At 47.0% G+C, this 25,033-nt stretch overlaps 1 protein-coding gene across 3 annotated transcripts in view; it reads left to right on the plus strand.

Moving 5' to 3' along the window:
• The window catches only part of nhsl2 (NHS-like 2), a 54,852-nt gene that overhangs the window by 13,418 nt on the left and 16,401 nt on the right, over positions 1-25,033 (plus strand). Inside the window, exons 1-2 of one of the 3 annotated variants that reach the window (XM_029839855.1) lie at positions 5,602-6,261; positions 19,020-19,259. In XM_029839855.1, the coding sequence (XP_029695715.1) occupies positions 6,153-6,261; positions 19,020-19,259 (349 nt within the window). In that variant the 5' untranslated portion in view covers positions 5,602-6,152. Of the gene's footprint in view, positions 1-5,601; positions 6,262-10,145; positions 10,399-19,019; positions 19,260-25,033 lie in introns of those variants that run through there. The other 2 variants (XM_029839856.1, XM_029839854.1) reach the window with 2 other exon arrangements.

Below are 25,033 nucleotides of genomic sequence, written 5' to 3' on the forward strand. Positions count from 1 at the left end.
GGCCAAAACTGTTCTAATTTCCCAAAACAACAGTTTTATTTGGGTCCTTCTAAAAGTCATTTTCCTTTATTTTTTAAGTTAAATCCTTGGGCAGAGTGTCCTCCAGATTATTTTTTTTATCTTCAGACACGGTCCCCTCAGTAATGTAATGGGGATTACTCCTCACTGTGGAATTCCTTCTAAATAATGACTCCGGGCGTGACTCGGATTCCCACGCTCCTCATCTGCGGCCTCAGCGGTGTCATCAATCACCAAGCCGATGACATTGCGTGCAGGCGATGTCATCGGCTGCTGCCAGTTTGAAGTGATGCGAGCGTGTTCTTGGTCGCATGGAGCACACCACTGGCCCATGCAATTTGCAGCAGAGGATTAAAAACAAAATAAATCAGAATTCCAAGCTTTCCTTTCCAACTTTCCACAATCTTTAGCACTAGCTGGAAGTTCTCCCCACCGTAGCAACATTGCATCAAGTGTAGGGACACGTAGAGATGGAGCCTGCTGTTGCGTCAGCGTTGCCTTCGGGTTCTTCCTGCCTCAGACAGAAGAGGTGGCTTAGAATTCCGAACTCTTCGTGAAAATCCCCGTAAAGGCTCAGCTGTTTATTCCCATGCAGCCCTGTTTCCATCATCCCATCCATCCATTTTACCTCTATCTTCTCCAAGTTTTCTATCCCCTTTTCTCACCTCTTCCTCCTTATGGACATTATATAATCTAATTTCCCACCTCCTGTTGTGGCCCCTGTAGTTACGCCCCCCCCCCCCCCACACACACACACACACACACACACACCATGTCCACATTATCTGTCCCAAACCAAAGTTACATAATGCAAATGGGGCTCTGAACCACAAAATTCTTATGTAACCCCTTTTGTTTCACACCACAGCGCAGAGTCCCCAAATATGGGAAAAAATAAAACAACTTTTGAGGATGATGCGACGTATTTTTGGTGAAACTCCCCTGTCAGACTGCATCGTGCGCATTGCTATAACACCCTTATGCAACATTAGCCCAAACGTCTTGCGTTCACTCTCAAAATTAAAGCTCTTTCTGTCACTGGCAGTTGACGCTTGATTTAATATTTAGCGCTCAGAAGCATATGGTGCATCGTCCGCCTCACAGCAGGAGGGATTGGCTCTCTCTTGGGGGCGAGGTGGACTAGAGCTTGGGTGTCCACAATGTATTCCCCTGACCACTGGGTTTAGCACCACATGCTAATCTAGTCAGCAATGAGTAGAAGGTGAATAAATGATGCTAATTCTATGCATTTGGGGTAAAAATGATTTTCTTTAATGCAACACAGGTGCATTGATGTTGCCAAACTTGGTTCCACATGTTACTGTCGCCTCAAGTGTGGGAATGTTTCTGTGGAATTGCTCCCGCAGATGTTGCTATCGGTCTAACCGGGCCACCTGTTTATTCCTCACGGCGTCCAGCATCTCCGGTGTCAACACACACTGCATTGGCTGCAGATAAGGTTCATTATTGTGAGAAAATTCCGGATCCCACTGACGATTCGGACATAGCAGATGTGCGTGAGCAGCTAATGGTGGGAAAGTCCGTTGGAACGGCTCAGTCGAGCCTGTCTCCCAAAAGGGAACTGCAGTTTTAGGTATTGTTTTGCTCTCGTCATACACAACTCGCTTGGATGACAAGGTTTGGTTATAACTCTTGCCTCTGTGTGTTGTGTTGAAAAATGCCAAGCCAATGTGTCTCCGAAAAAAGTCAAGTTGTCTCCCGGAATAAATGAAATAAAGGATTTGTTTCAGCCAGACTGTAGATACCAGAGGGACACTCATATATTTAATACCTCCCACATTTTCTTATTAAACTAGCAGCAGTAATCTCTGCAGGGTCAGGATTAACAGCTTAATGGTCTCTGACAACACACACATAACAATACACACACTTACATGTGATGCATACTTTCTCACATGCAGACAGGATGGATGTCATCTCACTAATTTATATATATACTGTTTCACCAACTCAAGTTTTCAGGATGCGGGTCCATCAAGAAGTCAAATCTCTGCAATTTCTTCTGCGCTTCTTCCTCCCTGTGCGGGATTTTCCACACTCGTTTTATAATTTAAAGGCAGAAGTATCCATTAGATGGAGAGCAGCCACAATTGCGTCCATTATTGATCAATCTGCAGAAAAGTGCAGCTTCTATAAACTTGCCCAATGACACAAATCCAAAAATCTGACAGATTTCCAGACGTTGCCACAACTCAAACCTTCACCAATTCATCCAGGAATAAATTCTAGACACCCCAATGCTGAAGTGCTTACAGATATTAATCATGTCGTCATTTGTTGTTCTTCTAAAAGACAAATTTATGGCTGTGATTAAAGTTTTATGCGCTCAGACAATCAAGTATGGATTGTATGTGTGTGTGTTCGCATTTGCTACACATGAGGTACCAAAAGACTCATTCTACGAGCAAATTGAGGCCATGTTTGGGGATGTGGGGCTATTTTTATGGGCCCCACAACTTCAAAGGAAGGTTAAGACATGATTTTAAGGTTTGGTTAGGTTAAGGCTGTTCTGGACAGGATATGTATTTGTCTTAGTATTTTTCAAAGTTAGAAGGTGTGTGTGTGTGTGTGTGTGTGTGTGTGTGTGTGTGTGTGTGTGTGTGTGTCAGGCAATAAACACATTTTCTGTGAGTGTAATCCAGTCAGAAACCTCGCTCAGCTGGAATTATTAAAGGGCCGTTAATTACCCATAATCCACCTCGTACCAGATGTCTGCTCTGCTGGAGTGGACAGGAAGTTGTGTGTGTGTGTGTGTGTGTGTGTGTGTGTGTGTGTGTGTGTGTGTGTGTGTGTGTGTGTGAGTGTGTGTTCAGTGTGGCCTCTACACATCCATATGGATGCATTTGTCCTTTTTCCCATCATCTGTTGCACTTTTCTCCAAACCTGGCACTCCTCCTCTCCTCCTTTCCTCCTCTCCTCTCCTCCTCTCCTCCTCTCCTCCTTTCCTCCTCTCCTCCTCTCCACCGCTCCTCCTCTCCTCCTCTCCACCTCTCCTCCTCTCCTCTCCACCTCTCCTCCTTTCCTCCTCTCCTCCTCTCCACCTCTCCTCCTCTCCTCTCCTCTCCACCTCTCCTCCTTTCCTCCTCTCCTCCTCTCCACCGCTCCTCCTCTCCTCCTCTCCACCGCTCCTCCTCTCCTCCTCCCCACATCTCCACCTCTCCTCCTCTCCACCACTCCTCCTCTCCTCCTCTCCTCTCCACCTCTCCTCCTCTCCACCGCTCCTCCTCTCCTCCTCTCCTCCTCTCCTCCTTCCCGGCCCACAGATCTGTTCACGCCTCCCTCCCTCTCTCAGTTCAGTTCAGGATTCTGCCGCTGCCTCCACAATAATGGACAAAACCTTCTGTCTGACCCTCCTGCAGGTACCGTTTTGAATTACTACTAATTTGTGGCTTTTCTGCATTTTTCCATGGATTTTCCTTCAAAGAAAACTAGTTCAATAGAAGTTTTTGCTAATTTGTGCTCAGACTGTTATAATATTGTTTGTTTTGTTGGCCTAAAATTGACAGTATTGTGTAAATGTTGCAGTTTTTTCACTCAGTATCTCTTTAGTTTGCCAGTTTCTTTGTAGGGTTGTTCACTAACTCCATGCTTTGAAAACCCAGAGTTAAAATCAGCTGTGCTTTAACACCACTGATTTAATGATTAGCAGCACTTAACAACTGAAGACTAAATAAAAATGCACTGAAATGGCCTCCAGCGAGATTTACCAAAAGTAAGGCAAGAGTCTTCACCCCTTTTTATCTGTATATATTGTTTAAAAATGCCCAAAACCTTTTTTTTTTTTTAACATTATCTTACTTTTCTGGGGCAGGTGAATTCAGTTTAAGCGTTTAAAAAATGCACAAGTTTCATCTGAAGAACAACAGAGCGTGCATATGAGCACGTGTCGGGATTTGACGGCGGCTCTGACAGCAAATAACGGCGGCGTTATTCGGCCCGATGGCTGATGCGACGCGGCTGCTAGCGTGAAATCTTAATAGCAGCTGCCAAAGTGGCAAATCAGCAAGATAGCGAACAGGATACACTTTCATTGGCGTGGCGCGCCCTTGTGCTGCCGTTATGTAAGGGCCGGGTTTTCACGGGCAATCTTTGCGGGAGGCCCAAGGATGAACCTGGATTAGAGACAGTTAGAGGATCTTTGTCAGGAATCCCAGCAGATTTGGCATGAACGGAAAAGGAAAAGAGGGGAAATAAATTTGCAGCCTTCAATTCCCCCTCCACCTGCGGTGTTTTTGTTAGCATTGCTCTGTCAATCATCTCCTCCCTGGGACTCAAACTTCAGATTAGAAGGAAATCAGGTTCTAAATCTACCTGAACCACTCTGGTGATCTTTGGACCCACTCAGTTTACCATTTTAGCATTAGCATTTGCTGGAACCCAGCTCGTTAGTGTAGCTTTTCAAGGCGGACTAGGTTAGTGTTCTCTTTACATGACAGGGTATTTATAACTCTTTTAAAAGAACTGGAAGTTAAAAAAGAAAAAACTCATGAATTTATATGCAAGTGTGATACCTCAGTTGATGTTTTAGGTGAAAATCACCAATGGAAAGGCTGTTTCACAGGATGGGTGTGAAGAGGAGAAGTGAGACTGATTAGTGATATCAGCAGGGACGCACGCGGGGGTTATAACAGGTCAAACATTGAGCATTGAAATTCCATTACTGATGGCGGGGGAGGACCCATGCACTGGGCCAAACTCTTTAGTGTTCCTGAGACGCATCCCTGTGGTACACCGATTGACGCTCTCAAATTAAGATGACAGGTTATAGTGGATATCGCGTGTGTGCGTAGATCTAAATTAAAGGTGGTAAAAAAGAGGCAAAAGGTGGCATCACACTCGTTCTGTAGCGCGCGCTCTCTCTCTCTCTCTCTCTCTCTCTCTCTCTCTCTCTCTCTCTCTCTCTCCTCATCCTGTATTCTGTCCTCCCCCCAATCTCAGTCTCCCCAGCTCGCTTCACTCTCAGACTTCACTTTCAATTTTGTCTGCCCCGATCCCGGCCCCGCCCACTCCCACCACCTTCTTTTATGCGTTTTGCCCGACTCTCATCATCACCGGCGGACGCAGACTACTGACAGATCCTCACAAACAATGGCTGAAAACATGACGCAGCAGCATTAGAATCCTTGGATTTCACCCATGACACTTAATTGAAAGTCGCCCATGCAGAATCCGGATTAGTATCATATTTCATAGCATATGTGGCAATTAAGGAATAAAATTTTTGTTCTTTTCTCCCACTTTTTGCAGCAAAATTTCATTAAAAAAATGTACGTCACTGTTATTCGTTCTCAGCTTCGTTGTCCAAATGATGTTTTCTTCACCTCCAATTCTTCTCTGTCTCCGTCTCCCTCAGTCTTTCCAAATCTACCTCTGTCAGACGCTGGCTCCTGATTGGCTGTTTTTCTGCTTTGCTCTTTATGAATTGAACAGCAGAGGAAGGATATGACTGACTGAAAGCTCATCAACATGACAAATGGTCCCTATCCATCTCTCCCCCTTTCTCCATCTATGTCTCACACACACACTCTCTTGCTCACTCATATATTCTTTCCCATGCTCACTTGCACCAGCCTGACCTTCCATTGTAATATCCAAGTGTTCACACACACACACACACACGTTCCGTCTTTCTCTCTGTCACACATCCATACTTGCACGCTCACATCTCCCCCCACCCCCCATAAACGCTCGCTCTATAATTCACCCTCAGCCACAGTCACATGCTCTCTCTCTCTCTTACACGCACACACACACACACACACACAAGTATGCTCTGTTTTGTGAACAGCTCACGTAGCGCACTGCTCAACCCTCACATACATGGTACAGGACCCACGCTCGCTCGCTCGCTCGATAATTCACCCTCAGCCACAGTCACATGCTCTCTCTCTCTCTCTCTTACACACACACACGGCCAGACATGCAGCCAGAGCGATGGTGTGACCCACTGTCCTCTCTCTCGCTCCACACACACTCCAAGACAGTTTCTTCCTTGTCTCATCCTGCTCTAGCACACACGCATACACACACACACACACACACACACACACACACCGCCAGCCTCTCTCCGTGTCCGTCGCTCGCTCATCCAGCGCGCTTGTGCGAGTGTGTGTATGTGTGTGTGCTGGTGGAATGAAGCGGTGATGTTTTGGGACAGGAAGAATAGCATGGGCAATTCCCAGCGCCGGCCCAAAGGACGACACAGACCCAAATCGGCAACAGGTACTCTGTCGTTGTCTTGATCCTCCTTTTGTCGCATCACATTTGTCTCTCCATCATCTGCGCCTTCTCCTCGCCATCCCTCATATTCAGGTGTGTGTGTGCGTGTGTGTGTGTGCAGCCGCTCCATTCATTCACGCGCTCCCTCCATCCGCTCATTCATACATGGTATTCCTGCTGCAGTCCATCTCCTCCTCACGTCCAGTCCTCCCTCCTCTGTTTTTTAATCCAACAAACGAACAACCGGGCTCGTCTCCGTGTTTCGTGCTCTTGCAGTCCGTCCGTTAGGTCGCCTGTCCCTTTCCATTTTCAAAAACCACCGTCCTTCCCTCTGAAAAGTCATCCACGCCTCCAAACCCTCATGTCTTGTTCCCCATTCTCTTTCTTCTCTTCATCATTACGCACCAGTTTCTCCATCTCGTGATAAAAAGGGGATTATATCATCAATAACATCAAACATCAGCACGTCACGTTAGAATACTGCCGCTGATTTTCACTCCTCACGTATCTCGTTAAGTCTAATTTGTCCTTTACACATTCTTCTCTGCCAGGCACCACCCTTTTGGCACCCAGCCAACCATAATCCATTGTTTTAGCAGCTCATCCATCCATCCATCCATCCATCCATCCATCCATCCATCCATCCATCCATCCATCCATCCATCCATCCATCCATCCATCCATCCATCCATCCATCCATCCTCCAGTTAGTTGCCAAGTTGGATGAATTGGGTCAATTGGTCTTCTGCTCTTGGTGTGCAGCTGAGCTGAAAGTGTGTATATGTGTGTGTCTGTGTGCCGCCACATCCCTGCCGATACGTGCGTGTCAGAGAGTGTGACCGCTGGGCCACGGCGTCTCGACCGGTGGCCGACGGACGGGGTTACTAGCAGGCTATAATGTTGCGGTGGGCAAACGAGATAGAGATGAAGGGCAGCACCCTTAGAGAGAGCAAAGAAGGTGGAAGTCAGCACTTGTAAAACCTTGTCAGACAATAGATGGCGGGGGGGGGGGGTTGTTGGGGGCAGCAGGAGGTGAGGAATGGGGTGTGTGGAGAGCTGCAGGTACTGGAGACACATGATGGACGGCCAGGTGTGATGAAAGGGTGAAAGCAAAATCAGGGTTTCTGCTGCAGAGCTGCGCACATTTGCAACCCAGCACCAGCCTCCCTGTCCAGGTGTGTGTGTGTGTGTGTGTGTGTGTGCTGTCGTGCAGAACTCACGTAAGCTCTCACACACCTGCCATCGTGCATTGACCAGCGCAGGTCCCCGCCCTCCCGCACACTTGACCTTGACTTCAGTCGCTCATCGCCTTCAGGTGGTGGCAGTGACGTCGCCGGGGGTTACGCGGCTGTCGCTCACACAGATCACGGCTGTGGTGACGATGCGTGGCTGAGAGGCGATCCATGCAACGTCGGGCAAAACGCCAGCCCTCGTATTGCTGCTAATGATTCCTCAGCTGTGAGAATACAGGAAGGGTTCCAGCTTTTCCGTCATTGTAGCTGTCAACGAGCGATCGTTGCCTCATCTGTGCCATGATGTGCTTTGGGGAATCAAGCAGCATGTTAATGTTCGGTGTGATCCTATAAATACAACGATGACCATTTTTGTTCAGTGTTTGCTGGGTTTTGCCTTCTTCCCAGTAGCCGTGAAAACTTGAACGTGACTGTCAATTGCAGTATTTGCACATGATCACCTGGCAACGTGGAAATGTGTGGCTCACCGGATAGTGCTTGTTGACTCGTCCATTAGTTTCCTCTTATTTTAGCCCATAAATGGCAGCGAAAGGAGGTTGACAGGAAACCAGGGAGTGTTGCTGGCTGTCTGGCCTCTGTGTGTTGCTACACTGTTAACAGTTCCTCCATTAATTAGGCGGGAATTGTGCCATAAAACTCTCAAAAGCCAATTACAGCAAATGCAGCATTTTTTTAATCAACATTTATGCATCACAATTGTCACCTGCAGGATTTCTGTACAGGTGTTGAGCGCAGATTCACCCTTCTCCTGAATGTAGCGAAGCTAAATTATTTCAATCCGAATTTTAATGATACAGCTTTTTGTTCCAAAAGGAGCGCACAGACCACCAAAATGAGGTCTAAGGAGGGATTTTTGATTCCCTTTCTCCTCTTTAATGCTCTCCTTTTGCCTCTGTTAGTTTGGATTTTCAGTTTTTCCTCTTTGTGGAGGTGCTGAAACCTGCTTCCTAATTTAAATCCCTGTTATTCGCATCAAATCTATTTCAGTGCTCATCTGCTGCTATGCAACTGATGTGCTTGTCATTACCCAGTAACACTTGTCTCTTCACACTTGAAAATGCAAAAGAACCCAAACAAATCTTGTTTCTGAGACCTTCCTCCTGCGTGGTTCTTAATCCATTCCCTCGCTAAGCCTAACAGCGATGACCAGGTGCATATGCATCCGCCAACCACGTTCATTCATACATGTTCAGATGGATGATGTCATGTTCAGCAAAACCAGCAGCACTGCAGCGGGAGAGAGGGAGGAGAAGAGAGGGAAACAGGAAGTGTGTGTTGGGATAATTGGATAGAGGCAATAAGGAGGAAGGAGGGCTATACAGAGATCAGACGGAGGTTGATGATGGGAAAATAGGCGCCGGGAGAGGAGGAGTGGCGAAACGAGAAGACCGAGAGAACAAGCAGAAGTATCGGAGGAGACAGGAAACACAAGGGACATATGGCTACAGCCGCTGCCATGGTAACCATAGGTGTGGTAAAGCAAGCGGGTCAATTGATTCATAGGCATGAGCGTCCGAGTGCACGTGAGGCTGCATGTTTGTTAACAAACGGCTGGTTTTCCATTTCTTCCTTTAGGGGGCGCCATTGCGCCTGTTCTATAAAAAGCAGTCTGTTTGAAGTTCAGAGTTTCATTTTGATGACTGTTTGGATGAACGGAACATCTTCAGGTTTATCTCAACTTCAAATGCCATCGTAGCCACCGTGGAACACCTGTGTTTCTCTGTTGGATTAGAGCAGGAGAGATGTATTAAACCTTAATTCAACGCCCCCCCCCCATCAGCTTTTGTGCTTTATTCACTTTCACATCAACCCTCAAGCCATCACGACCGATTACCTCCTCCGTCAGGAATTTAGTGCCTTGCTGAGAGGAACCTCGGCATTAGCGGGAGTGGAAGGCTGATTCATTTGCTGTCTGTGCCGCAGATCTGCAAAGTCAGCACTGCTCCGACTCCGTTTGCTCCCAGACATCAGACTTTAACCCTCATTTTTGTTTTGTCAAATGATTGAAATGTTTAAAGAGGAAAATTATTCTGGTTTTATTTTATTTTATTTTGTTGGAGCCACTCATTAGGTTACGCGAGGGTGGATGCCGTTGACGTGGTCTCCTAGTTTAAGGGCTTCGGTTCAAGACTGTGTGAACCAGCAGTCGTCCAGCCTGAAGGGCTACCAGGCCCAGACCCAGCCTGGGTGCACGGAACTCCCTGTTCCTCAGGCCAACGTCCCAAACGAAACAATGGTTTTAAACCTCTGAGGTGGAGGCAGAGTGCACACACACAAAGCCGCTGCTGTGGGTCACGCTTGACACTTCCAGTGTTTACAGGAAGTCGGTGTTGAGCTGGGGAAGGAAAAGGAGGCGACCAGTGCTGACAATAGCCCCCACGGGACAGAAGGATGAAGAGTTCGAATGCACCCATGCCGAATATTAGACTAAGAAAGAGTATTACAATTTGAAATAGGTGGGTCCTCCATTTGGATGCAATCCAGGCCGCTATAAAACACATAAAATAGCTTGAACTCTGCGGCGACTCCTTTAAGGTGCGAGGTGGGGGGGTTGGGCATTGTGTTTGGAGGAAAGAGAAGGAAAAGGGGGAAGAAAAAGACCTCGCACCATCAGCTTCCTCCCCTTCTCTCCCCTCTCCCACCACCAGAGGGAAACTTCTCCCCGCGCTCCTTCTCTTTCTCGCCTTCCATCGTGTCTTCCCCTCTCCCACTCGATTTCTCCCCCTTTCGGACTCCCAGCCCGAATGAGTCACAGGCTTTACCCCGGCTGGCGAGCCGGCCTCTCCTCCTCCTCCCCTTCCTCCTTTTCCCTTCAGGATGGTGTGAGAACGTCTGTGCAGGAGGCAGTTGAGGAACACAGACATGGAGGTTTTCTGGGCCAGATCAGGTAGGACAGCCTGGGAACGGCTCACGGAAGGGGGGGTTCACAGTTGTCACAGGAGTTGGGAGTCGAGTGGTACCGAAACAAAGTGGCTTCTTATCAAGATAAGAAAGGCAGTGGAGTGTTCCTGGACATTAACGTGACTGTTGGAGGGGGGTGCTACCCTGACTGTTGCTGTAGAATCTGCAGAAACGCGCACTGCGGGGGCACCGCGCTGCTTCTGGAAGCCTCAGAAACACAGGAAATCGAGTTGATTGTCAGGAAACCGGAGCATTTCACAGGTTTGTAAAGAATCCAGGTGGAAATGCGCTTTAAAAATGTCTTCCTTTATTGGCCGTCCGTGACGGGGAAAACGATCTTGTTGCACGCTTGCTGACAGCACTGGTGTTGCAATGTTTACACTGTGAAATATTCAAGCGTGGCCGCTTGGTTTGATCAAATATTCATTTCAGTTCTCCAGAGCCTCCTGCTTCCTCATTCTTGACCCCTGTGGTTGTACGGCACTTAATAAACATGCTTCTACTGACATTTGGACTGCTGTGTGTGTGTGTGTGTGTGTGTGTGTGTGTGTGTGTGCATGTGTGTGTGTGTGTGTGTGTGTAGTGGGCTCTGAAAGGCTCTCTGTATGTTGAGTTGTACATGCAGAAAACTCAGTTTTCGCACATGTCTGTTAGTGCACACCAAGGTCAAATGAGGAGGTCAAACACACACACACACACACACAGGAATGTGTATATTGCTGAAAGTGCGTTTTGCTTCTGGTTTGGTTGCAGTGTGGTTTTGTGCTTGGCTACATTTGTTTCCACACCATTATTATAGGCCTGAGATCCAACACACACACACAGACACACACACACAAACACACACACACACACACAATTCATTCTCCAGTGTGGAAAAATGAAGGCACGTCATCCCCTGATGCAGAAACATGAGCGGCGACACGTCGCCACTGAAGTGGAGCTGTTAGATCCCCCGATTCAGTCGCGTTGTCTTGCATCATCACAGGAATAATTCTACCCCCGTCCATTCCCAATCCCCAATTCCCAAATCATCCCAATTTTTCAAATCAAACTATTCAATCCGATCTTAAAAATGAACCCCTGATTTGTTTATGCCATGCCAATGACAGACAAAGAACTTAAAATAACTATTTCTGCTTTCTGGCCCACCAATAGGGGGCGATCAAGATACTTCACTCGTTTGTCCTGATGGTTAATTTACATGTAGAAATGGGAAAGTAGCATGGACAGACAGACAGACAGATGGGGGCATTCAGGTTCCTCGGGAAACATTCAAGTCAAAACAGGCGCTTTGTCTCGTGATGACGAGGAGGAAGAAGCCGGCAGGAGCAATAAATTGTCCTCTGCTGGTAAAAGGTTCGAACAGCAACAGACTTTCCCTGCTCAGAAAGGTGTTCCAGTGGGACTAAAGTGCTCTGCTAATTGATATTCTAGGCTAATTAGAGGTAGAAGTTTCATAATCCAATCACGGAATTAAATAGAATCAACGCAAAGATGCATTTTGTTGTGTACAATAACCATGGCATGATAACCACTGTTCTTTGCTCAGAATTATTTAAACTGGACTCAGGTCCCCCCCCCCCGAGGGTGCATGCTGCCCTGTAATGCTAACACAGTAGACTAAAGGGGGGCGGGGGTGAGTCAGGTATTTCTTTGTATTAGTCATATATTTCTGATGGAACAGCTTTTTAGGTTTAATAATTATCTTGTTGTCTAAATTGTGTATTTCTTGGTGAAGATCCTGTCAGCACCCTCTGGCGGCCACTCTGCATCACTGCGGCTGTTTTAATGTCTATAAAATCAGATTTTAGCCACAGAGTCGCCCGGTGAACGGGAAATAGATGGGGCGCTGCTTCCTGCCAGAGTCTCCTGGAACTAATCTAACTGCAGCAGCGCCGTCCTCAGGGGCCAATAACGTGCGCCGTAAAGGGGAAACGGCCCGGTTGGTGTTGTGGGCAACCCAGAGCCTGGATGAAAGGCAGGATGGGGAAAAAACAGTCTTGGTTTGTGAGCAGCCTGAAACCTGTAGTAGGGCCATATTGATCTAGCTACCTGGTTCAGGGAGAAAACTAGAGGAAGTGATGTCACAATGCTAACACCTGGTGAAAATAAAAGCATGAGAGGTCCCTTCCTGTTGGTACAGTGCTGCAATTTGCTGCCTAAAATATTCATTCGCTGTCGGTTATAAAATGTTAGAGCGGCATCACGCCTACGGCTGTGTTCTTTAAAAGCACCAAGAAACCTTTGCGTGACGCTGTAGTGACCATGAACCAAGGTGCGCTGGGCTGAAGAGACACAGGGAGATGAATAAACGCGCTCAATGCGGATGACGGCGAGGTTCAAGGAGACGGAGCTCATCCGGGGAAACACAGAGATAATGAATTTGGGGGCTGCTGCAGGATGGGAAACGGGCACAGGGGTTGACCTCGGTGAGCCGGTGACATCATTTCCTGCCAGTTGGGAGGGTGGAAACCAGGTTTGTGACGGCTGGGCGATCCAGCTGAGTCAGCTCTGTGGAGTCCTGTGTTTGGACCTTAGCGCTTGACCCTAGCCGCGCGTCTGACCTTGAAAGGGTGTGTGGTTAACACCGGCGGAGAGTTTTAGAGGGGATTTTGTCGATGGAGAGGAGTAAAAATGAAGGCAGAGCTCATATTTGGGCCAAGGGGGCTCAAGTAACGCCGAGTCAGAGGCTCAACCACAGCCAGCGGTAATGACATCCAAGATTAGGAATCCTGCTTTGGCGTCCCAGTCTTTACTCTTTCTTTTTAGAAGAGGGAATCATCCTTTGGCCATTTTTGAGACCATTGAGGTTGTTTTGATATGAAACACCTCTCCTGATATCCCAGCAAATCAAAGCAGTCTGGATTTCTTCACTGTCACCCTGTGTGTGTTTTATCTGTTATCCCTGCAAGAGAACAGCGACAGTGCTCTTAGCTGCAGCTGCACATGGTGAATAAGCCCCCTGCACTTTAAATGAGGTGTTACGTATTGTGCGTTATGGATTTTAATGCTGTTTAACCACAAACACATGCTAACTGCTAATAGAGGCCAGTTTTTGCACATTAGCTGTAGACAAAGAGTTTAAGGCAATGTGTATAAACTTCAACACTAATGAGCTGTGGACCTAAATTGCTTAGTCACTCACACGGGTGATGCTGTGTGACGCTCTTGTGGCGCTGCAGATTGCCGCCAGTCTGATTCAGTTGTATCCATGACAACTGTGGGATAATTAATGCAGGTATTGAAAATAAAGGCTATTAGGTCCAAATGTACAGATGACGTGTCCATGTGGTTGTTTTGGCAAGACTGTTGCCGCGTGCATGCATGCGCACATACATGCGTGTGTGTGTGTGTGTGTGTGTGTGTGTGTGTGTGTGTGTGTAACAAGGGCCAAAATTGGTTTAGCCATGTTTGTTAAGAGGGACAAAGATCCAATTTTATGGTGATTACTGGCATGGAGATGGTTCCCTAAAGATGGTGAAGAGCACCAGTACTGGGAATATGTACACACAGACACACACACACACAGATACACACACACAAACAAACACTTGACCATATACAATTCATTTGCTCCTATTTTCTTTTCTACCTTGCATTAATACACAGGAGGAAACGTCCCTCTTCTCAACAACAAGAAGCGTGTTCTTGCGGATGGAGGGAAACTTAAATGGGATCCTGAGCACAGAGCAGGTGTGGAAGGATTTGTTTGGCTCGAGAGCAGAACCGAGTTTGCTTTGTGAGCCGTTCAGACAAAACATGCAGCCGTGTTGTTTTGTTGGCACATGGCCGCAGGGAAAGGTAGAGCGGCGTGCAAGGAAAATCAAAGTCACTCATCTGGCGTGATCCTCCAGTGTCAGTTTCTTCACCAAATGGAAAAAAGAAAGAAAGAATTCCTCACGTAGTTGGTGCCTTAATATAAATAATTAGCTCATGATCGTACTACCAATACGTGTGAAAAAAAACCAACCAACTTTCTCCCTGGCTGCAGTGGCGGGAAGCAGCCACACGGGGGCGTACAAACGTGTATATTTGGTAGTTCAAGACACATATCCAGTCTGGTAAATATAAACATCAGTAAAAATAGATTTATGTCCGTACAACCTGAGAAATCTATGTCCCCCACCCACAAAAACCCCCCAAAACAAAACAACAAAAAACCCATTTGGGACAGTGATCGTTTTGTTTGTATTCAGTTCAGTCAAAATCATCCATGGTGGAGGCTGGGGAGCAGATCGCCCTCAGATCTCAGGCACTCACACACGCATGCCAGCACTCCACCTGCTCGCCTGTCCCCCATTTTACGTGAGTGTGTGTAATGAAGGAGATATGACAGGCCTAGAGAGAATGCAAAATCTCCAGGGAACCGAGGTGACTAATGGCAGAGGGAGGGAAGAATAGAGCTCGATGGGATTTGGTGGAATAAAGGATGAAATCGGGAGAGACGTGGAAAGAAGTGGTTCAGGGGAAGCGGTAGGAGCGGGATAAACGAGTCAAAGGCAGGCGGAGGATAAATTATGGCTCACGTCGGAGCAAATCACCTCAAGGTTCTAATGAGTGCAGACAGCCGGGCCTGACTGGAGAGGGGGGGGGGTATTCATCCATTAAACTGGGTGTGTGTATTGATTTAGGAGCATATTCATGTGATGGGAAAAATCTCTTAAGATATTTAAGAGGTGACTTTAGGGTTCATTAATGTGCTGTGCATTCAGTCTTATCGCTGAATAAACATCACCTGGTCACTTTAAATCTCCAAGTTACGTTTTGAAAAGCCAGATTTAGATTTGTGTGCAGGTCTTCTGTCTTTATCTTGGGGCTACTTTGCCTGCAGGGGCAGTTCTGAGCTGCAGAGAAAGGCCTGGAGGAACCTCAACGCAGTTTAAAAACTGACCCAAACCGGGGCTAAAGCAGCAACAAATGCACCCAATCACGAATAACCTGGTGTAATAGCGCAACTATCTAATGATAAATTCAACGTTTTCAGCTCGAAGATCATGAGTTTTACAGTCTGGGACTTTAAACTTTACAGTTTCCAATGAAGCATTGTGAATTTAGTGGGATACATCTAGCTAGCTCAACCTGGTCCTGGTCTCAGGTACCAAATGGGGACCCACCAGTCAGCCCTTTCAGGACCAGCAGCAGTCGGATTCCAAACCTGACACTTTATTACTTTCACAGCAACGTGACTCAAAGGTCAGATTTGATATCCTCGCTGGCATTTGTTGTTAGCTCATCATTACTCCAAAGGTCAGAATCAGACGGTATCGGTCCTGGGTGGTATTGATAACGATGTGAAGTCGGGGCCCCGTAGTTCTTGTTTGGGTCCGGGCGCAGTCAGTAAATCTGGTTTACTGCTCTTTTAAGAGTCATGTCCCCCCACCTCAGCACACACACACCCACACACACCATTAACAAGCCCTATCATATTCATACAGTCGCCTGCTAAGTGTACTAACGTGTGTTCTCTTCCTGCTAATCCTGTTGCTAATGCTAACCTGAGAATTATCTTTAAAACAATATTTACACAAGCCTCGAAACTACTTCTGGAGTTTATTTTTTTCCCATCTGACACCGACTCACAGATGTCCAGGGGCCCATACCGACTCTCCATCTGTCTTGCTCTTCCTGTCGCCGTGGTTACATTAAGTGAAAGAGAGGGAAAGAAAGCTACGTCCCCGTGGAGGATGATGTGCTCTAGATGTATCATTGTGGCACTCTGCTCAATGCTTAATCAGGAATTAATTGTTAACGCATCCGCAGAGACTCCTGTCTCATCCCCATCAAAACAAGCTTCTTTAATTTGTTTTGTTTTTTTAAATTTCAGAAATCTTTCTGTCACTGAAGCTGGCGCTGAAAAGGAGACTATTATTTTTTCTCAAAAGGTACCCCTTGTATATTTCAAACTGGCCACGATGATCGGGAATGTGTCGATTATCTCCTTTCTAAATTGTGCCTTTATGTAACAAATAAGTGATGATGCGATTATGCCGCGGTACCATCTGATTCCAGCAGGGGGCGCTACACACCCTTTTCCCACTGCAGCGACGCAGCTCCTTGGCCAAGACTGAGGCCAAGGAGCTTCTGAAATGCCCCGTTCAAGAGGAGTAAACGGCAGGAGGTCCTCAGCCCCCTCACCCCCCCCCCCCCCATTCCCCCCGGGCATCTTGTGACTCCACAGCCTTAGCCCACAGGAACAGTCGCCCACCCGCACCAAGGCGCTCTAATTCCCACGTTGTCACTGTTTGATTTTTACCACTCGACGAGCTCTCCGCGGAAGAAGTCTGATGTTTTCATTTAACTTCAAAAGATTTTTCCAGCTGAGGGGCTTAGCCATTAAAAAAAAAAAAAAAAAAAAAGCGTGAGAGAAAGTTTTCACAAATAGAACATTTCTCGTTTAAATTTACCCTCAAACTGAACAGCCCTTTACTGGATTCATCTGTTGAAAAAGAAAATCCCCAAACCCTTTAATCGGAATGATTTTGAGCTCATTTTTCTCTCTGGAACATGTTTGTGCCACTCCGCCTGGTTCCTCTCGCTGCTCTGAGTGGCCTCAAAGGCGGGTTCTTCGTTGGAGATTAGCAGAAAAGGACGCCGGCGTTTTCTAAAGATGTTTCCACTCAACCCCATGTGACATTTCAGCCAGGACAAAACAGGTCTGCCTGGCTGGAGGACAGAAACCGTGCAGTCAGCACGGACGGGCGAAGTCGCGAACATCTGGATTTTTCAGGCCGGTCTGCTCATCGCCGCGGAAACCTTATCAGCGCTGCATATAAGGCAGTCATGGCACGATCATTGATTTCACATCTTGCGTCATAAAAAGGGCGGGAAAAGAATCCATTCGCACGGGTGAAAACCAGCGCTAGCGGACGAGCCGTTCAGAAAGTGAGGTTCGCCCGTTTTAAACGCCGTTTACTCCTCTTGAACGGGACATTTCAGAAGGTTTGACTGACGTTCAGACGCCACTGACGCAACTTCCATCCGAGGTTTAAACAGTTCTAGCCAAAGAACCCTCGAGGTGACATTTTCTCTGGTCCGATGAGCAAGAATTCCAAGGCTGGTATCTGGCAGCAACCGGAATGATGAAATCACAACATTTACGGCATAAAACATCCCAACATCAGCACCAGAGAGTCAGAAAAAGAGCAGAGGTTGTTGAGGGAGCGTCCTCAAATGGGACGTGTAGCTTGCAGCTAGAACGGTGCCACGATGGCTAAATCCTGTAAGCATTATTCCCAGGATGGAATACTTTAGGAGAAGTGGACATTGACTCAAACTAAATGAGAAGACAGGAACATAAATTCGACTCCAGATTGGGAATATAACAGGTGTATCGCGCGCACGTGGCTGCATCACGCACAGTTCCGTCTGGAGGGGAGTGATTGTGTGGAAGGAGCTCAGGAGGAACCGAGAGACGGGAAGGGTGAAATCAGGATTTCACGCAGTACGGCGGGTTCCTGGCGGGGGGAGACAAACGTGACGCCATCGTGCCGGTGGATTCTGTCTGTCTCATACAACCAGTGTCCTTAAAGCACTTTCAGTGAAGTAGGGAATCTTTCCAGATGTGTGGTAGAGTCTCGGAAATGGAAATTATTGGATGAAATTTGGTTTGTTAGTTGTGACGGAGGTCTGGATTCTACATTTTTCCTTAAGATGAAGTGTTTTTATGACTTTGGAATTCCCTGTGTTCTCCTTGTTCATCAAGTGTGTCCCCTGGTGTTTCTCCCCAGTTTTCTGCTTTGATGTCCTGTTTGTAAAATATTTTTAAAAAAATATTTATACAGCGGCGCCCCTAGTGGCAGGACGGGGCACGTCCTATCTGACTGCTCGGTTGAAGTTGTTTGGACACGTCGGGGGTGTTCGTCAGTCATGTTCTGTCAGCTGCTAACGTGCGGATCGAGCTCACCGTCGCTGAGCCAAAGCGGCTCCGCTCTCACGTCCACTCAAAATGGCTTTGATTTGCTTTGATGGGGACGGAGGGACGGTGGTTCGATGCTTCTGGGGCCAATCGGTCATCCAAACTCCCGACATGCCGCCGTCTTCCAACCTCCTCCGGTTCAACGCTTCCTTTTCCCTCCTTCCGCTCTTGCCCTAATGAAACAATTTGTCTAGTTTCCTCCCTCATACCTCCCTGCCCTAATCCCCCTCTCTCTCCCTCTCCCTTTCTCTCTCTCTCCCACTGCTTTCCCCTCCTAATTAACTGCTCCCCGGCTCTGATCCCCTTCCAAATCTCTTCTCTACCTCTCTTCATGTCTATCGTACCCTCCTTCCTCTCTAATACCCTTTTCTCTGTCCTTCCTCCTCCTGTTCCTTTCTTCCTGGGTCCTTGTTCTCCCTGACAACACTCTCTGTTATGTAACACACGTCTCTTGGTGTTAAATATGCAAATTCGTATGTTTTTCTAATCATGTGTGATCTTCCCCCCCCCCTCTCCTTTTCCCTCTCATCCCTCTCTCTTGATTTTCCACTTCCTCCATAATCTCATTCCCTTCCCTTATTTCTTCCTCTCCCTTGTCGTTCCTCTCTCCCTCCATCCATCACTTCCCCTCCACATCTTTCTCTCCCTCTCTCTCTCTCTCTCTCTCCCTCCCTCCCTCCCTCTCCCAGCCACCGGCGGTCTAGAGGCGGAGGGTGGCAGGCGTGGCGGCAGCAGCAGCAGCCACGGTGACGGCGGCCACAGCAGCGTCAGCGGCGGAGGAGGCAGCAGCAGCAGCAGCAGCGGCGGTGCGGCCCATTTCAAGTCTCCATGGCAACAGAGCGTGAACGTGTTCGGCTCGTGGAGCAGGCCGGAGTGTGTCGAGGAGCTGCACCAGCAGGCGCAGCTCAACCTCCAGAGCCTGCTGCAAGGTAAGAATGGGAAGGGGTGGGGGGGGGGGATGGAGGGTGTAGGTGTGTGTGTGGGCGAGAGTGTGCGCGTGCGGTGGTTTGAGTGGGTGGGAAAGGCGTGCAAGCAGGTGGGGATGTGTTTACGTGTGTTTAGCATCGGATGAATAGGGGAGTGTGTTGGCCACCTTAAAGGTGTGTGTTAATGTGTAGATGGAGAGTGTGTGTGTGTGTGTTCAGTGTTGCCCTGCTGCCTGGTGTTGTTGTTCTCCTGAACTAGTGTGTTTGTGTGTGTATGTGTGTGTGTGTGTGTGTGTGGGTGTGTGCGTGTGTCACAGTGTGTATCGGGTTCACCTTGATGTTATTTAAGATGATATTTGCGTGCATGGATCGGGCGGCTACTGTGTGTCTGCCCGTCCGTGTGTGTGTGTGTGTGTGTGTGTGTGTGTGTGTTTGGGGCTTTCAATGACATCTGCTTCCATTTCATTTTCAAATATTTTTGTAATAATATGGGTTTGAAGTTTCCTATCTATCTATCTATCTATCTATCTATCTATCTATCTATCTATCTATCTATCTATCTATCTATCTATCTATCTATCTATCTATCTATCTATCTATCTATCTATCCATCATTAGATTTTATGGAGATCACAGATATCTTTTTATCCGTCCATCTTAGTTTTCTGTTTATCTTTATTTATGATATATTACAATTGTTTATCATTTTTATCCAGCTTAATCATTCTGTTGCCTTCACTTCTCTCTGTGGAGCTGATTTTAAGTTCTTCTCTGATCGGCTCACCTTTGTTGTCGTTTGTTGATCGCGGGACTCGACTCTGCCCCCTAAGGTTTCTTGCGGTACTGCGATTGTTGGTCCACGCTAGTTATCTTTGCGGAAAAACAAAATGAGAAAATTTGGGCGATGTATCCATAAATCACTTTTCCAGAGGACCTGTTGATGAAAGCTCCAGCGTGAAAACACTCATTTGTTTACTTTATGATATTTTGGTCCAGTCTGATGTTTCCTCCTGTACAGTTTCCTCCTACGTCTGTTGTCCTCCACTATTGCATCTTTATTGTGTGTGTGTGTGTGTGTGTGTGTGTGTGTGTGTGTGTATAATGAGTCATATATTGTCTGAGTTGTTACAGTTGTTAAAAAGCTGATGGATGAATGCAGTTGTGGGTGGACGGCAGCAATAAACATCTCCCTCTGTGTATATGTGTTTGTGTGTGTAAGTGTGTGTACGTGTACGTGTGCTTGCGTGGTCATTCATCTCTTCTGCAGTTTGTGCCTGTTGTGCATGTGTTTGTGCGCTCTACCTGCATGTGTCCAGCTGTTTTGTTGTGCGCTTTATATAACATATCTAACACACACACACACACACATATGCACGCACCTTTTCTCCCTCTCTGGCCATCCTCGCTCTCCCACTGGTCTCCGTTCAGTAAAATATTCATACTTTTCTGCCGTTCCTTCAAACCCGGATTATAAATCTAGCAACCGTCCTCGTGCGAGACGGATCCGTCCACGAGAGGCAGCGAGATCTGTGTGAGGTTTATTCCAGCGTGGCTGTCAGGAGGTCAGCATCATGATCACAGTGGCCATCTTGTTGCCTCACCATTAGCAACTCTGCATCTGTAAAATCCCTTTCTTGGGTTTTTTTTTCCAGCATTTAACATAGCTTTAAAAAAAACCATTTACAACGACTGTTTGCTGATCGGCAGGACAGAATTCGCCAAACACAGTGGAGCGAATGATTCATTCAGTCTTTTCCAGCTAATGGTGTGTTGAAGAGAAACAGCTATTTTATTGTTTTTTTAAGAGGACCCATTCTTCATACTAGCCAAAAGAAAAGCAAGGGAAGATTATAAATATCAATATACTGCAGTTCCGGATTTTAAACTGCATTTTTGCTCTGCACTCTGGTTTTTCTGGTCCATTCTTTTGAATATTGTCACAATATTCTGAACCCTGGATTGCTTGTTTGAGTGTGGGTGGAGCGACGTCATCGTCAGGGGGGCTACTTTGAGAGAATGAACGAAAAATGTATTTTTTCATTTGTGTTGACTTTGCAAGTGTTTCAATTCAATGCAACTTTATTTATATAGCCACTGTTACAGTTATTAGGCTTTTAAATAGTATAATGGCGCCTGTCGTCTAACAGTGGCCACCAGGGGGCGAGGCTTTGGTTATTTTTCTTTTTTTTTGGTATACTGTATTTTCACTGAGATTTAAGGAGATCTGATCACGTCTTTTCCTGTTGTATTAAATATTCATGTTCAGCTATTTGCAGTAACATTTAATTAAAGCCCGATTTATGTACGGGTAGCAATTATTTTGCATTCTGTCCAGTTTTTAAAGGAAAGTTGCTCCACTTGTGTCTTTCAGCAGACTGGCTGTTGCAGTTGTTTGAAGTTTAGTGTAGTCCATGCAACCTAATTAAAGGCAAACCTTTGTTTTTGCACATTCTGCAGTAATTGATATATTTTAACACCTTTTCTTTACTGACAATTTTACTCCCGTGTGATGAGCCACAAACCAGTTAAGGCACTTTTGTCCATACCGGCCTGCTTCTTAAAGTCGAATTTTCTGTGATGCATGGAAGCGGAAGAGGAGTTTCTTCCCTATTCATGACCGTTCACGACAGTTACAACATTTAACAGCAGGAACGAGAGCAAAAAACATATTTTTGCCCAAGGGACGACTTTAAACTGTAGACAGAAACGGTCTTTGCATATCCATTAGTGGCCCAGTTTTGTTCCATTTTATGATTCTCAAGCAGGTTTATGGATAAAACCTGTTCAGGAATGCTAATATGCCAGCTGACCTCTGCTCAGTAGAAAGGAAAATGGGAAAAGTACACGACACAGGATCACTATACTACACTAGAACATTTTGGAAGATGGCTGCAGGGTTTTTTCCTCCCGTTCAGTCACGAAAGCATTAGTAAGATCAGTTGCTGTTAGCAAACCCACTGAGGTGTGACTGCAGGTCAGATCCCTCAGTTCCTATGCTTTTCGTGTGTTGCTAGCTTTGAGAACTTTGCATAAAATTTTCCCAATCAGGTAAAAATAACCCCCCTTGTGCTGTCTATTTGGCACATAATGTCGTTATCGAATATCCTTATGATTCAGCTTTTTTTTTTTTTTTAACTTTCTGTACATCTGCGGACACAGCTAATTTTCTGGACTGTGCAAGCCACATGTGAATTTATCTTTTGGCAACCACATGCAGAGAATGTCATTTAACCGAGCCACTCAATGTGTGATCAATCCATCAATGCCAGGAACGATGCAAACAGGCCGATAAAGTTCTCCTCGCTGCACGAACTCCACTTAAAGTGGGGCAGCAGCTCATTAACTGTGCCTGAAAACGGGCTGAGTCAATGCTAGCTTTCATCCTCGTGCGCTGATAAGGCTTGGAGGGGGTCAATAAACATTAACAAACAGGTTCAGTATTGATAAAGAGAACGCTGAAGAAGGAGAAACAATGTTGGCCATATAATCTGCAACTGCAAGATATCATAACAAATTAGGTCCGTTTGGCTCAAAGTGTCGGGCTTTTGCTCCGAGGAGCCTTTAGTTGGAACGGCATCCCTTTAAATCTGTCAAGACAAGCTCGTCTTCCTCGTTTCTTTCCCTTAAAGGTGCTGCCTTCATCTTTTCCAGCACCACTGAAGTGCAGGATGCCTGATTTCTATAATCCAGGGACATTTGCATTCAGGCCGACATGCTTCACATTTGGAATGAACCAGGTGCTCCTCGAACCGGCGGATGAGGCGACAGTCGCCCGAAGGTGCGACTCAAGAAGCCTCTGCTATTGAATCTGCTATAAAGCTGGAAAATTCAAGGTTCCGTGCAGCGAAGGGAATCTTGGCGGGTTTAGTCAGATTCTCTTTGATGAAAACACCCCCTGGAGAGTCAGCGAAGAAAGCAACACGTGGCTGAAAAAAGTGTCAATTTATACATTATTGACGACGTCACAAAAGTAAACGCAAAATCTTTTAAGTCTCCTAACAGGCACAGCAGTTTCTAGGTGCCCATTTTATTTAACAGGTACCAGTGCTGACGCACATGTCTGCAACATTAGCCAGCAATGCACACACCAGCTACATGAAAGCAGGTACCCTCAGCAGATTTGCTGGCTGGCGTCACTAATGGAGGACAAATTATGTGTTTTTGGACCTTTTCCAGGTTAAAATCTTGATTTAAGGGAAAGTAAATGTACTGTTCTGTTTCTTGGGAAACACCTGGGAACACTTGAGTAACATGAGCCAGGATCAGTGCTAATTGCGCCCCACAATGCAGATGAAAACTAAGGATCGGTGGCTTTTTGTGATCAGATAATCCCACAAACTCTGGAGCAGGACACACACATTGGACTCTCCGGCTTGTGTTACATTGTACATGTACAATCCTGCGTGTTTTCTTTGCGACAATGCTGCCTTTAGTCCTCAGGATCAACCCGTCAGTAAGCCAGTAAGGTGGTTCTCCCCCTCTACATTTGCCAGATCCAGTTTAAGGGCACAGGTGTCAGGAAATGTGCTGGGAATCTTTGGGATTAGCACGGAACAGAAATTACTACGTTAGCATTGAGCAGAGTGATACGTACCAGATGGGAGTTTTTGTAAAATAGCGGCTAACAGATTGCAGATTTCATCCTTTGATACTTTCCCTCTGCGAGACGAACTTTCAGACCAGCCGGACCTGACGGACCAGAGCAGAGGACTGGTTGGTCCAAAAGAATCCATCCCGCTCTCTCACAGCAGTTGCCTGCAACAACCAGCTTTGCTGAAACAACGTGGCGCTAAACAGAGGCAAAGCCAGTCGGGAAGAGTCGATATCGACGTCTCGGTGCTGGAGAGCAGCGGGGAATCGTCCCCGTGGTGTTTGTAGCAGGACAGGAGTTGGTTTATATTCACATACAGTCATTTAAAGTGGGACTGGGTTGCGCAACTCTTCTCCATATTCCGTATAGCAGGCGTTCGTCACCCTCCTCGACAGCACAGGTGTCTTAAATCTGACAGCACGGCCTGATGCTAGGCCCCCAGGTGGCTAGTCGGCTAGCACTGCTGCCTCACAACAGGCAGGTTCAGGGGTCTAAGTCTGGCTCACTGTCTGTCCAGAGAAAACCAAATTTTCCGGACGACCGCGAATTTTGAACAGATGCCGCCCGAACGATCCTCGCAACCAGGCAGCTAAACCAAGGAACCTGTCCTTCTAGGTCACAGCCATCCATTATGGCGGCGCCCACGTTCCGGCATCGGCGGCCCCTTCCTCCTGCAGTAATGGATTGATCAGTGGTGCATGTTAAATCCCAAGGACAAAGACATGGCATGCATACGGGCGCGCTCCAACACAAGCGCGCACAACAGACAAACAAACCCTGTGGCCGCGGTGAAAGAGGGGTATTGTTCACTTCCGACTCCCCCTCCTCCATCTTCCGAGAGGGGAGAAGAAAGGGTGACCCAAATTTGACACGAGCGGGGTGCGTGTTGTCAACGGCGTCCTTCTTTACCTTTTTCTTTTAACGAGTGAGCGCACAGTACGGGCACAGGCACAGGCACACCTGCGAGTGTTTCCGCAGCAGGTAACCAGTGCGTTTGCCTCACGTGCACGCACCTAACTCATGGACACGCCTCGCACCACACAAACACTCACAATGTGCAGGTTAGTGCCACATGAGTGCTTGGTCTGCTTGTCTGGCCGGAGTTAGGGGGGTGGGGGTAGGTCATGCTTAGCTGCCGGGGGAGTGACCGGCATACCTTTACAGGCCGCGCACCAATTGCATCCCT

The sequence above is a fragment of the Takifugu rubripes genome, chromosome 8 (assembly GCF_901000725.2).
Source record: "Takifugu rubripes chromosome 8, fTakRub1.2, whole genome shotgun sequence".
NCBI classification, from domain to species: Eukaryota; Metazoa; Chordata; class Actinopteri; order Tetraodontiformes; family Tetraodontidae; genus Takifugu; species Takifugu rubripes.